Source organism: Staurois parvus, unplaced genomic scaffold, assembly GCF_062004578.1.
Source record: "Staurois parvus isolate SC_StPar_1 unplaced genomic scaffold, SC_StPar_1.0 ptg000356l, whole genome shotgun sequence".
NCBI classification, from domain to species: Eukaryota; Metazoa; Chordata; class Amphibia; order Anura; family Ranidae; genus Staurois; species Staurois parvus.
In genome coordinates this window covers 2,567,376-2,581,950 of record NW_028318152.1, presented here as the reverse complement: position 1 = coordinate 2,581,950, position 14,575 = coordinate 2,567,376, and the positions used below count along the sequence as shown (strand labels likewise).

Here is a 14,575-nt window from a genome sequence, read left to right as displayed (position 1 = left end):
GAGCAGTCCATGCACAACTAAAGATGACTTGACATTAGATATATTTTTTCATGCTATGTGGATACTAAGTAATGTGTAAGTATGGTACATTCTGATATTTACCTCTGCTGATCTTTTCAAGCCTTGCTGTTCACATGCACTCACTCCAGCAGTGGCTGTACATCATGGCTCTGGACTGGCTTCCTTATAGAGACATTAGTGGACCATGCCAATGCATGATGTGTGAGGACCACCACTTGTAGCTTTAACCAGTAGCACATTGACAGTGTGGCAATGCAGTTGGGAGAGAGTTGTCATCCCATAACACGTAATAGCTGAGCAAGAGCCCTCATGTTAGTGTCAGTAGCTTTTGTTATAATAGAAACTTCTGAATTAAAAACATTGAAACATTTTTTGAAATGCCATCATTTTAGATATTGGATTTAGATCCACCTAAATGATTAAAGGTAGAGATTTTATAAAACATTATACTGCTGCTCTATATTGTGACATTAATTATTTATACAGAAGACACATGGCCACTCAGTGAAGTTGGAAGGGAAGTGGTTTACCCTTAAACTATGCAAGGATTTTTTTTTTTACTGTTGGAGAGGTCAGGATGTGGAACTCTCTTTCACAATTGGTGGTGTCAGTGGGGAGTGTCAATAATTTAAAAAAACTTTTAGATGGGAATCTTAGCTAATACAATATACAGGGATAAGGGAATGGGTAAAGACATAAATACATATACACTCATACACCCACACATGTTGAACTGGATGGACTGGTATCTTTATTAAACCTTACCAACCATGTAACTATGTAAGGTTTGCACAGTTAATAAAATGCCCAGTTCCCGTAATAAAATAAAAACAGTCTAGTATTGCCAACCTCTCTTTTTGAAAATGAATGTCATGCTAACTGCCTTTACCTGCAGTAAATATACAGACAAGGATTTTTTTCATGTGTCCTTTCTTTCCTGATCTGTAAACTTGTTCTAGGTCAGTCAGTGGGAAATTTTGAAGCCAAATCTTTAGAATAGGGTTAGACAGACAGCTCCTATGTCTCTCCTGACATGTCATTATAGGCTATAATAAACGTTGGAACTGTGTATAGTGGATCTCTCTGTTCTATGTAAGATGCTGTAGCCACACTATTTACGCGACCTTGCGGAATATTAACAATCTGATAACGCTGCTGCAAAAGTTTGGACACTTTTACAGAATAAGGTTGTGTTTGTTTTCTGTAAGGGTTTAGTCTCATTCTGCTGCATATACTGCATAGAGGATAACAATCTGTAAGACTTCACTGGGCACAGAAAACACTAAGCACAGAAAGGGATCTGCAATGCCAGCTGAAGACTGCAGTCATTTTTTTGGACAAATGAGGATGGACTTTGCAGCAGTGGAATACATAATACACTCTGACGAGTCAAATTTCACCCTATTTCTTAAAGGGTTAGTTCGCCTTTACCAAACAACTGCCAAGGTAAGGGGGCCTGTAGATAAAAACAAACTGTGCAACTTTGATCATAGTTCAATAATGCCTTTGCTATAGATGTTGGCCATTTATATAACTCCTGAAGCCTGGCTGGAAAACTCCCAGAGATGGCAGCATCCCATTTTGACTTGTTGCTAGGACATTGCTAAGGTACTCCCTGCTGTTACTGCTCCCCCACCATTACAGGAGCAAGCTCTGAAAGCTCTGCTCCTCCATCCAGAGTGGAGAGACTACAAGACAAGAAGTATGTGACATCATCATCGGTCAAAAATAAAGGCTACAAAAAGAAAGCTAATGCTGCCACCACATTTAGGAATTGGTGAACTTCAATATAGTAAACTTTTGTTTTTGGGTTTAATACCCTTTTAACTAAAGCTGACATTTTCCTTTAAAAAATCCCTGCCAATCCTGTCATGATGGTCCTTCTTCAGGTACTTCCTGATATGAAACCTCACCTGCTGCTGGTAAAGATTACAAGTGGCCATGCAAGCACACATTATGCATGGTTCACTATTCTTACTATCAAGAAGCTGGTCCAGAGAAATGGTGTGCAGCTGCTGCTGAAGCAAATGCATGTAGACAGGGGGTGGCTGAAAAAGGCTGGAGGAGATCAACAGCACTGAGATGCAAAAACAGGTGAAAAAATGTGAGATCAGTATTTTCTGGAATTTGTTTATGACACATAATGCTTCAGAAAACTAAGTGTTACCAAGTCGGGTATAAGGTCTACTTTAATCAAATACAGTATGGCAATCTATAGAAGTTATTCTGAGAACTTTGCATATTTCTCTAATAAAATATCTGCAACAAGATTTACCATTGTTACATGGAAACGTATAACTTAAATGAATTAAAAATAAACATGGTGTTTGTTCTGAAATGTTATGGGTGGCCTTCTTGTTGGATTCTTTGGTTCTTGGTTCTGGTGCATGTTTTGCATTAGCCAAAGAAGTTAAGCCATTTTAGAGGACAAGTCCCCAATGCCAGGATAAAAATGCCCATGTGTCAACTGTTGAACAAATTGCCAAGCAAACTTGATGAAGGGGCCCTGCAGGGCACTGAAATGTTTCTTATTTGCAATGTGATCTTAATGTTTAAATAAAGCCTTGCTATCAGATCTGAGGTGTACTGTTGAGATATTCTCCAAAAAGAATGTAATGCCAATAGCTATAGGATCCTAGCTACTATGCCCATTTCCATTAAGCTGTGCAGTGGGAATAGCTCATGTGCGTTTGAAGTCAAACATGTTCCAAAGACTTGACAGTTACCAGACCTAAACTTCATAAAACATTTATAGGAAGTTTTAGGCACCTTCAATGAACTAGGAGACTTTTATCTTAGAGTTAGGATAGTGCAAAATCCTACTACACATAACTCAGGACTTGCATGCCAGCATTCCAGGAAGGATTGCAGCTCTTTTGAAGGAAGAGTTTGACCGTACTTCTTAATACGTTCTCTGCACTAAGAAAGTGTTCGGCATTCTGTCCATCCCCTTTCTATGTATTCAGCAATATATATATATATATACTGTATATATATATATATATATATATATATATATACATATACAGTCAGGTCCAGAAATATTGGGACATCGACACAGTTCTAACATTTTTGGCTCTATACACCACCACAATGGATTTGAAATGAAATGAACAAAATGTGCTTTAACTGCAGACTGTCAGCTTTAATTTGAGGGTATTTACATCCAAATCAGGTGAACGGTGTAGGAATTACAACAGTTTGCATATGTGCCTCCCACTTGTTAAGGGACCAAAAGTAATGGGACAGAATAATAATCATAAATCAAACTTTCAATTTTTAATACTTGGTTGAAAATCCTTTGCAGTCAATTACAGCCTGAAGTCTGGAATGCATAGACATCACCAAATGCTGGGTTTCATCCTTGGTGACGCTCTGCCAGGCCTCTACTGCAACTGTCTTCACTTCCTGCTTGTTCTTGGGGCATTTTCCCTTCAGTTTTGTCTTCAGCAAGTGAAATGCATGCTCAATTGGATTCAGGTCAGGTGATTGACTTGGCCATTGCATAACATTCCACTTCTTTCCCTTAAAAAACTCTTTGGTTGCTTTTGCAGTATGCTTTGGGTCATTGTCCATCTGCACTGTGAAGCGGCGTCCAATGAGTTCTGAAGCATTTGGCTGAATATGAGCAGATAATATTGCCCGAAACACTTCAGAATTCATCCTGCTGCTTTTGTCAGCAGTCACATCATCAATAAATACAAGAGAACCAGTTCCATTGGCAGCCATACATGCCCACGCCATGACACTACCACCACCATGCTTCACTGATGAGGTGGTATGCTTAGGATCATGAGCAGTTCCTTTCCTTCTCCATACTCTTCTCTTCCCATCACTCTGGTACAAGTTGATCTTGGTCTCATCTGTCCATAGGATGTTGTTCCAGAACTGTGAAGGATTTTTTAGATGTCGTTTGGCAAACTCTAATCTGGCCTTCCTGTTTTTGAGGCTCACCAATGGTTTACATCTTGTGGTGAACCCTCCATATTCACTCTGGTGAAGTCTTCTCTTGATTGTTGACTTTGACACACATACACCTACCTCCTGGAGAGTGTTCTTGATCTGGCCAACTGTTGTGAAGGGTGCTTTCTTCACCAGGGAAAGAATTCTTTGGTCATCCACCACAGTTGTTTTCTGTGGTCTTCCGGGTCTTTTGGTGTTGCTGAGCTTACCGGTGCGTTCCTTCTTTTTAAGAATGTTCCAAACAGTTGTTTTGGCCACACCTAATGTTTTTGCTATCTCTCTGATGGGTTTGTTTTGTTTTTTCAGCCTAATGATGGCTTGCTTTACTGATAGTGACAGCTCTTTGGATCTCATCTTGAGAGTTGACAGCAACAGATTCCAAATGCAAATAGCACACTTGAAATGAACTCTGGACCTTTTATCTGCTCATTGTAATTGGGGTAATGAGGGAATAACACACACCTGGCCATGGAACAGCTGAGAAGCCAATTGTCCCATTACTTTTGTTCCCTTAACAAGTGGGAGGCATATATGCAAACTGTTGTAATTTCTACACCGTTCACCTGATTTGGATGTAAATACCCTCAAATTAAAGCTGACAGTCTGCAGTTAAAGCAAATCTTGTTCGTTTCATTTCAAATCCGTTGTGGTGGTGTATAGAGCCAAAAATGTTAGAATTGTGTCCATGTCCCAATATTTCTGGACCTGACTGTATATATATATATATATATATATATATATATATATATATATATATATATTATATTGTATTTCTTTTAACTGCTTATATACTGAAAGAGGGTAATTGTTGACATGTGATGATATATATGTGTTGTAAAGGTTAATAGGCCCTTATAGTTGATAACTTTAAATGAGGCATTTACTGCAGACTTCAGATTACTCTGCTATTAATCTCTCTGTGTACATAGAGTAAAAAAGAAATCGCTATCACTACTGATAAAATTCCAGTCAACTGCTGAAGAAACCTGAGAGCAGTTGTAGTAAATTTATTACTACATTTGTCAGTGTATGCAATTATTGTGTAAGTGTATTATTTGTGCAGGAATTCCTGTCTTTGAGTCAAGCTCCTGCAATACAAGTAAATAATAGAAACTCTTCTCCACCACTGAATTGTGGTAGAACATTTCATAATTTGCACTGCTGGGAGCATATTCTATTCTCCCAGCATAAATAGTGGATCAGTTACCACAAAGGATCACTGATCAGTTTGCTATTTTGTTCATATACTGGCAAAGCAGCCACCAAACAGGACCAGTGCTTCTTTACCCTAGGTAGCCTCCAGCTACCTAGTGGGACCCAATAAAAATTCTGCTTTTAATATTATGGGGGATTGTGGGATAAGAATCCCTGCCTGTTATTGGCCAAATAAAGAAGCAGTATATTTCAACATTAGGGGTTATCATTTGGGGAATTCAAATAATCCCCTAAGGTGGTAAGGCCAGAGGTCACCCCTGTAGCAGGGAGTGTGGAACTCCTTTCTGGATGACCTAGAAATAAAGTGATCTTTTGGACCTCTTATCCAGTTTCCAGATGAACCAATTTAGTTTTCACACCATGTCACCTCTTGGCCACAAGGCTGACTTTTCAGCAAATTGAGTGATTGCCTTACACATCTGTGTTCAAATCCCACCTGAGACACTGCACAACATAAACATGTTTGTCCACAATTTTTAAAGATATGAAAACCAAATATGTGAAAAGAATACTCATGTCTATTAGTGTGTCTCAGTCATGCAGGCACTGCAAAGATTCTGAGATTTTAATAGTTGGGGGATCAAAAGGTCAGTTCAGGTCTATTTTTGAGTTTGCGGGTGGAAGCTTGGTCTTGGCTTAAAGTGTTACTAATACCAGGGCCCTGCATTCACTATATCTGGTCTCCCACAGTACACAAAACACAGAAATGCAATTATTTTAGTAAATATAAACTGCTAAATACCTTTTCTCATCTTGTGACTTCTATCAGTGTCCAGTAGAGCACATGTTAAAGCTTAGTAATACACATCAAACTGAGCATGTGCAGCTTGCCCCCAAGGCTCTGTTCTATCAGCAGATGGATTGGGGACATTAGAGGAAGGGGAGGATCAGAGAAGACAAGATCAAAAAGCCTTTTTACACAATGCGGAGGATTAACCCCTTAGGTTCCACAGTGAGTATAACAAGCATGCTTTACTGCATATACAGACTAATTTTACTGTTGGTGGTTTAGTAACACTTTGATAGCAAGCCTTATTTATATGTCAGTGACTCTGGCAAAATGATTTCTGTATCTGACTTTCTAACTTTTCTGCACCGTAGTCATTAGGACACTGTGTAATTTATGACAAGAGGGCAAAGGTGGTAAACTGTAATGAGAAGACATTAACGAAGGAGTAACCAAAGACTATAGGGTACTACTGGGATATTAAATCTGTTACTATTATCTGTTAACGGAAATATCAATTTAGTTTGTACAGATGTTTGTTGTGCCTTTCTGTCCAGCAGTATATGTTATAACTGTGCAACATTTCCGAACTCTACCACTCATACACTTACTTCAGTGATTATGGTGGAAATGAACTCATTCTGATCATACTCCCAACCATTTGTGCAGGATCTTGTTTCTGCATCCGTAGTATTATGCCATGTGTTGTTGGAATCCACCATTCTCCACTGTACTTCAACAAACTCCAGACATGACTCAGGTCTCCCCTGATCATCCAGTGGTATGAAGTCCCCCACCCAGCCATCACTGTCAGTACTGCTGTTAACAACCCCAGTGTCATTTATTTTGCATTTGTGGCTTGGAATTGCAGCACTAAAGTTCTGGAGAAGGTTATGGCTGGCCATCAACAATATGGGAATGCATAGCAATATAACTTGTGTGATCTGGAAGCGTCCCATGCCTCCAGCTTTCTCCAAAAGATCTGCAAATGCCATGACTGATAACTCAACTTTGACCTCCCTAATCACTTTCACCACCCAAATATGGAAAAAAAAGTCTTTATTTTAACTGTAGATAAAGTTGTTTTTCCTCTTGAGATTGGACTTCAACAATACGTTTTCCACAGCACAGCACAGAGGACAGAACAATGCTGGAGAAAATTCACTGTTCTATATTCTGTTTTCTGAGGAACTCATGCCAGCATTTCCACAGGCATTCTTAAACAGGATTATAATGAAATCCTCTCTTCCCGCTTAGAATTATGTTCTTTATTCTTTGAGCATTGGAAACCCTTATAAAAACTCTTTGATAAGCACTGTAGTTTCATAGATAATCTTTGAATTTTCTTTAGATTTTCATCACACTGTAATGGGCATTCATAATTTTGTTTTCCGCACCAAATTAGTCAAAATATCGCGTTCAGTGCTTGAGTTAATGTTTTGTCTTGGAAAGTAGTTTCCTTTGTTAACCTTTTCAGCGTCAAGGCGGTGACTTTCTTCGTTTATCAAATATCTTTCTTCTTGGAAAAAAGATGATTAAGGATTGCGGTCAGTTGCTTGAAAATATCAAAATAAATTAGTTCAACTAAATCACAAAACATAGAACATGATTAATCCAACAGTGTATATATATGTATATATATATATATATATATATATATATATATATTATAAGCTCTGTGAGAATGCATTACTTAAAGTGTATGTCAAAGAACAATTGTTTTCATAGTTTTGCATAGAGTGGAGAAGGATTAGAACCTCTGTCTGGTTTTTACAGCTGATAGCAGGCTGGAAGTGAGGGGATCTTCCAACACAGGAACATAGGAAAAAATAAAAAAACATTTAGGGGAAGGTTAGAATCCCTGTCAGATTTGTATTTCTATCAATCAGGGGGTAGAGGTTTTTTGGCACCAAAGAATATCTCACAAAATATCACAAGTTAATAAAGAACATTGGAGGACCCTACCTTAGAATATACTTTTTTTTTTTTTTGCACCTAAGTTCTAAAATTAAGGTCACTGTGTTAGTTATAATAATGTAAAACGGAGATTGGGGATTTCTTTTTTTTGGGTGGGTGGTGGTGGGGGGGATACAGCACCAAACACATTAATTAGTATATGTGTAATCAGGGCTTTTTTTCTCAGAGAATAGATGCAGGAACTCCCCCCTTCTACGTCGCTTCTTGTCTCTGCCCCCTACGCACCTTTGAACGCTGTCTCTTGGTTCTACCACTTACCCACCTCCCAGTACTGCTGCTTTTAGAGAACATAGAGCTCAGTAGTATCATTTTGTGTTGCTACATAATTTGTATTGACTTTGATAATGATAACAATAAAAGCAATAAAGTAGATCCCCCAACATCCCCTTGCCAATAAATAGATTCAGAGATGGAGGTGCCAGAACTGCATTCTCCTGTGTTCCCTGCTACAAAAAAAAGCCCTGTGTGTAATGATATGTATCCCATTGTCTGCAAGCTGCTGCTCCTGCTAAGATTTTCCAGTCAACAGCAGCCTCTGCTACTGAGCAAAGCTGCACCACTCACCTCCTTCTGCACTCACAGTCATACATGTTACTCTTGATACTACTCTCCAACAATGCATCGCATCCTGTGAATGGGAAGTGATACTGTCATTCAACCTCTATTTAACCATTTGACCTCCAGAAGGTTTCACCCCCTTCATGACCAGGGCATTTTTTTGGCTATTCAGCACTGTGCTACTTTAACTGGCATTTCTGGATCATAAAACACTGTACCCAAATGAAATGTATATTATTTTTTCAACACAAATAGAGCTTTATTTCAGTGGTATTAAATCACTACTGGGTTTTTTATTTTATGTTACATAAGCAAAAAAATACCAAAAGTTTTTAAAACAAATGCGTTTTTCTTAGTTATAAAGTCTTGCAAATATTTAATCTTTCTTCAAAAATTTGGCCAAAATGTATTCTGCTACATTTCTTTGGCAAAAATAACCCAAATCGGTGTATATTATTTAGTGTATGTGAAAGTTATAGAGCCCACAAATTATGGTATATACAGGTGAAACTCGAAAAATTAGAATATCGTGCAAAAGTTAATTTATTTCAGTAATGTAACTTAAAAGGTGAAACTAATATATGAGATAGACTGATTACATGCAAAGCAAGATAGTTCAAGCCGTGATTTGTCATAACTGTGATGATTATGGCTTACAGCTCATGAAAACCCCAAATCCACAATCTCAGAAAATTAGAATATTACATGCAATCAATAAAACAAGGATTGTACATAGAACAATATTGGACCTCTGAAAAGTATAAGCATGCATATGTACTCAGTACTTGGTTTGGGCCCCTTTTGCAGCAATTACTGCCTCAATGCGGAGTGGCATGGAAGCTATCAGCCTGTGGCACTGCTGAGGTGTTATGGAAGACCAGGATGCTTCAATAGCGGCCTTCAGCTCTTCTACATTGTTCGGTCTCATGTCTCTCATCTTTCTCTTGGCAATGCCCCATAGATTCTCTATGGGGTTCAGGTCAGGCGAGTTTGCTGGCCAATCAAGCACAGTAATCCCACGGTCATTGAACCAGGTTTTGGTGCTTTTGGCAGTGTGGGCAGGTGCCACGTCCTGCTGGAAAATGAATTCAGCATCCCCATAAAGCTCATCTGCTGAAGGAAGCATGAAGTGCTCCAAAATCTCCCGGTAGACGGCTGCATTGACCCTGGACTTAATGAAGCACAGTGGACCAACACCAGCAGATGACATGGCTCCCCAAATCAACACAGACTGTGGAAACCTCACACTGGACTTCAAGCATCTTGCAGTGTGTGCCTCTCCATTCTTCCTCCATACTCTGGGTCCTTGGTTTCCAAATGAGATGCCAAAGTTACTCTCATCAGAAAAGAGGACTTTGGACCACTGAGCAACAGACCAGGTCTGTTTTTCATTAGCCCAGGTAAGACACTTCTGACGTTGTTTGTTGTTCAGGAGCGGCTTGACAAGAGGAATATGGCATTTGAAGCCCATGTCCAGGATCCGTCTGTGTGTGGTGGCTCTTGATTCACTGATTCCTGCCTCTGTCCACTCCTTGTGAAAGTCCCCAACACTTTTGAATGGCTTTTTCCTGACAATCCTCTCCAGGCTGCGGTCATTCCTGCTGCTTGTGCACTTTTGTCTTCCACACTTTTCCCTTCCACATAACTTTCTATTAATGTGCTTTGATACAGCACTTTGGGAACATCCAACTTCTTTTGAGGCTTTCCCTCCTTATGGAGGGTGTCAATGTTGGTTTTCTGCACAACTGTCAGGTCAGCAGTCTTTCCCATGATTGTGATTCCTACTGAACCAGAATGAGAGACCATTTAAAGGCTCAGGAACCCTTTGCAGATGTTATGGCTTAATTAGCTGATTAGAGTGGGACACTTTGAGCCTAGAATATTGCACCTTTTCACAATATTCTAATTTTCTGAGAATGTGGATTTGGGGTTTTCATGAGCTGTAAGCCATAATCATCACAATTATCTATCTCATATATTAGTTTCACCTTTTAAGTTGCATTACTGAAATAAATGAACTTTTGCATGATATTCAAATTTTTTGAGTTTCACCTGTATATCTGAAAATCAATCAATTTTGATGTACTGATGGCCTATTTCATATTTTGAGGCCCAAAAATGCCAGGACAGTACAAATATCCCCCAAATGACCCCTTTTTGGAAAGTAGAAAGTCCAAGGTATTTAGTAAGAGGCATGTTGAGTTTTTTAAAGTTTTAATTTTTTGTCATAATTTAAATAAAATGTAAGAAACACCATTTTTTTTCAAAATTCCAATGCAGTACAGCATCATCATATACCAGGTGTGGCTGTAATTAGGGTTACAGACTAGTGACAGTAACTAAAAAAAGACATTTTTTAAAACCTTTCTTTTTTTTTTTTTACATAATTTCGTCAGAGTAGTTTAATGTCACCATAGTGACAGCAGATGATCTGGGATTTTTTTTTTACATTGTCTTTGCTTATACAGTAAAGATCACAGTATAAGCAATAGTTTTAGCTGTCACGAATCATGAGCTAACATTCATGAACGGCTTGCTTATTGTTGTGATCTGTGATTGGCTATAGCTAATCACATGGTACAGGTAGCAAGGTACCATGTGATTACTCTGGGCCAGATTACAGCTGTAAGCAAATCCATTCATGCCAGTTTGTTTACATTGTTATCACGTTATTGCTGTGATTGGTCATCACAATCACATGATACCCCAGCAGCTCTTAGTGGCAGGCTACCGAGCACTGTGACCTGCTGTGTATGCCATCCTGCCGCAGTAACATTACTGTGAGCAGGTTGGCAAGAGGTAAAGAGTATGTTGTATTGTCAGAGAATAGTACGTTTTGTGAATGGCAACCAGGGCAGAAGGCGTTGGCAGACAAAGAAACCTTTCTCAGTAGCAGCTGCAGCTGAAGATAGTCGCTCAGACAAGCCTCTGGCGGCTATGACGGAGACACCCACTATAAAACTTTTTCCTAGAAGTACTCACATGCAGGTAATAGGATAAACACCATTATACGTAACTAATGTGCTTTGTGCTCTATCTCCCCAAAAAAATCCTTCACCTTTGAAAAATTTTGTCCTGATAAAAATATGTAGGCTGCCATGCCGGTACGTTGGCTTCAAAATCTTTTATGTTACCTACCTGGGACAATTATCCACATTAGGAGTTCTGACTTTATAACTGTTCTGGGTCTGTGACTGAAAATGTATAGAGCCAGATACAGCCAGGCAACAAGCATTTTCATAAGAAGGACAATAAGGACAGCCATTTGTCTCATAGCAGATCTATTTTAAGGGTTTTTTTTGGCTCTGTTGGATATGAAAGCAAGCTACCTACACCCTCATTATTCAAGATCACCCTACGTATATATATATATATATATATGCAGAGGTGCCCTTCCTGCATTCTCACTTGCCATTGACAAGGTCTGTGAATATAACATTTCTGCTGCAGTTCATAGAGGATGCCAGCAAAGAAATTGCAGTAATTAGTGGCGCTGGTCAGCCTGGACCAGTTGCAGAGCCCGCCATTGTCCCACCTGCCAAGATTTTCCTCCCTACACTGTGGCTGAAGTGCTGGATAGGGGTTCAGTGTATTTCAGCTGTTTTGTTGTTGGAGCCAATGACATTGTGCTACAATCTGCCTGAACTGTGGTGTACTGACATCATTGCAAAGCTGTCAGCTGTCAGGGAGCTTGCTAGTTCACTTTAGGAACTAAAGTGGCTAAATGGTTAGCACTTCTGCCTGGCAGTACTAGGGTCATTGGTTCAAATCCCAGCCACAGCACCACCTGCCTGGAGTTTGCATGTTCTCCCTGTGCCTGCATGGGTTTCCTCCATGTATTCTGGTTTCCTCCCACACTCCAAAGACATGCTGGTAGGTTAATTGGATCCTGTCTAAATTGGCCCTAATATGTGTATGTATGAAAGTAAGTTAGGGATTTTAGATTGTACACCCCTTGAGGGTTAGGGACCGATGTGAATGTACAATATATATGTGTCAAGCACTGTGTAAATTGATGGTGCTATATAAGTACCTGAAATAAATAAATGTCTTCAGGCACATAGAACTCCTCCTCCCCCAATTCAGCAGCATAGTGCAGGGTTTGATATTGCTGTAGGATGGGGGGGCTCTGCTGCTTGTCCACGCTGATCAGCGACACCGATTAAAATTGCAGGAGAGGTGGATTTGCTGGCATCCTTTGTGGTCACAGCTGTGCTCCCCTACGACATGGAAACACTGTGCCCAAGGTACCTGCTCTTCCTGCCCCCTTCCCCTTTGTCCTGGTCATAAAAACAGGAGTTTATATAAAAGTTATGTAAATTAGAAAAAAGGAGGATCGTGATGAATATCCTGTAGGCTGATGCTCCTGTAGAAATCCTTGCTTCAAAGCCGCTGGATATTGCCCTGAGCAGCTTTTATTGCTGTATGCATTAACATCAGTCATGAAGAGTTGTACCATTCGCACACCCATTTGCACACTTTCCACCATTCAAAGATTTCATACTACTATTGTGTGAATGGAGGAAGAGCACTAAATGACAGAATTTCCACTGCCAATTCACAGAGTGTGGGAGAAAAGTAATACAGGGGCCCTGAATGGCAGAAAAGGCAAAATGGGTTGGGTGAATGGCATAACTCTTCTTTCTAAAGGTAGCTGCTGTTAGCCACTCAGGGCAAATAAAGGCAGCTATGAAGGTGGCATGAAGGGAGTGTATCCCATATCCAGCCAACAGGGGTTAGAAGAGGGGGTAAAAGCCCTGTCTGATTCTAATTGCTCTTGGTACTCCTATAATGGAGAATTTACTTCACTTCATATGGAACTAGCAGAACAGGAGGTTAGCAAACTCTCTCCAATGAAGTAATAAAAAATATCTATTCCTTTCGTATTCAGCCAGTTCAACATTAAATAAAATGCTTTGCCAAAAGGATATATAGGAGTCTATTTACTAAAGCTGGAGAGTGCAAAATCAGGCTCTATTCTGCATAGAAACCAATCAGCTTCCAGGATTTATTGCTGAAGCTTAATTGTACAAGTTGAGATTAGAAGCTGATTGGTTTCTATGCAGAAGTGAGCCTGATTTTGCACTCTCCAGCTTTAGCAAAAAAAAATCCCATAGCCTTTAAGGAATATATGTTTTACTTGCATGCATTTATAAGTGTGATGCAAAACTTTTTTATTTTATTTTAATTTGTCTGGGATCAAAAATTATCTGTATGTCAGTATATTACTGACAAACCAAGCCCCCCCCCCCCCCCAAAAGGATTCTGGTACTCCATGAGATCTGACCTGCACTTGGTGAGCAACGTATCTAAAGCATAAGTATGCTGAGTTTAGACATGACTTTCAAGACACCTTAGCTACTCTACAGAGCAGCTTTAAATAGGGAATATTTACTGTATGTACAGTATATAGTACCTTATGGCTTACAATTAGACTTTGCAGAGTAGGATACGTAAATCTGTATGCTGCAGGTACTCAGCTTACACCCTGAATAACACTGATATGAGAGAGTTTGATAACCACATTAGACAATTAAAAATAATGTCATACAATTAAATGTCAATATACTGTACTGCATATTATAAATGATTCACATATGTTCTTCATACACTATACTCATTGAAGAGTCACTCTGGAACTAACAGTGAAAATCTTACCTTTATCATATGCAGTTAATCAAGAGTTCCATCAAGGAGACAAGAGAACTTTTGGTTGAAACTATTTAGATGAAACAAGTATCGCAGTAAAAATCGAAGATCTGTTCAGGAACTTTGGAAGTTCAGTCTAGTGACCCTTTCAGATGGGGACTGGCAGAAAGAACATGTGGCTGCTGTTGTTCAGGGCACAGCTAGTACAGGTATTTGAGCTCAGGATTATATAGAGAGTCAGAGTCCGGCAGAGTTAAAGTATCACCACAATCAGTGGGGGATTAATGAGGGGAAGAGGGAAATGTGGGGAATGCACTGAAACATGGGCAAAGTGCAAGGGGTATAGAGGGTGATAAGTGAAGGTAATAAAAATGTTGTATTTGTTGTATATGATAAGCAGAGTACCTTGTGATTCAAAGAATGACATAACCGCACACATTCTATTTTGTATTATACATGATCACA

The 14,575-nt window shown here is 39.4% G+C and overlaps 1 protein-coding gene across 3 annotated transcripts in view; it reads right to left on the bottom strand.

The window, feature by feature from the left end:
- LOC149456583 (solute carrier family 22 member 6-A-like) overlaps window positions 1-14,315 on the bottom strand; it is a 97,015-nt gene extending 82,700 nt beyond the window's left edge. The window contains exons 1-2 of one of the 3 annotated variants that reach the window (XM_089684785.1): window positions 14,120-14,315; window positions 6,538-7,481 (exon numbers count right to left, since the gene is read on the bottom strand). In XM_089684785.1, coding sequence (XP_089540911.1) covers window positions 6,538-6,921 — 384 coding nt within the window. In that variant the 5' untranslated portion in view covers window positions 6,922-7,481; window positions 14,120-14,315. The remainder of the gene's footprint in view (window positions 1-6,537; window positions 7,482-14,119) is intronic. The other 2 variants (XM_089684786.1, XM_089684787.1) reach the window with 2 other exon arrangements.
- Between the last annotated feature and the right edge of the window lie 260 nt (window positions 14,316-14,575).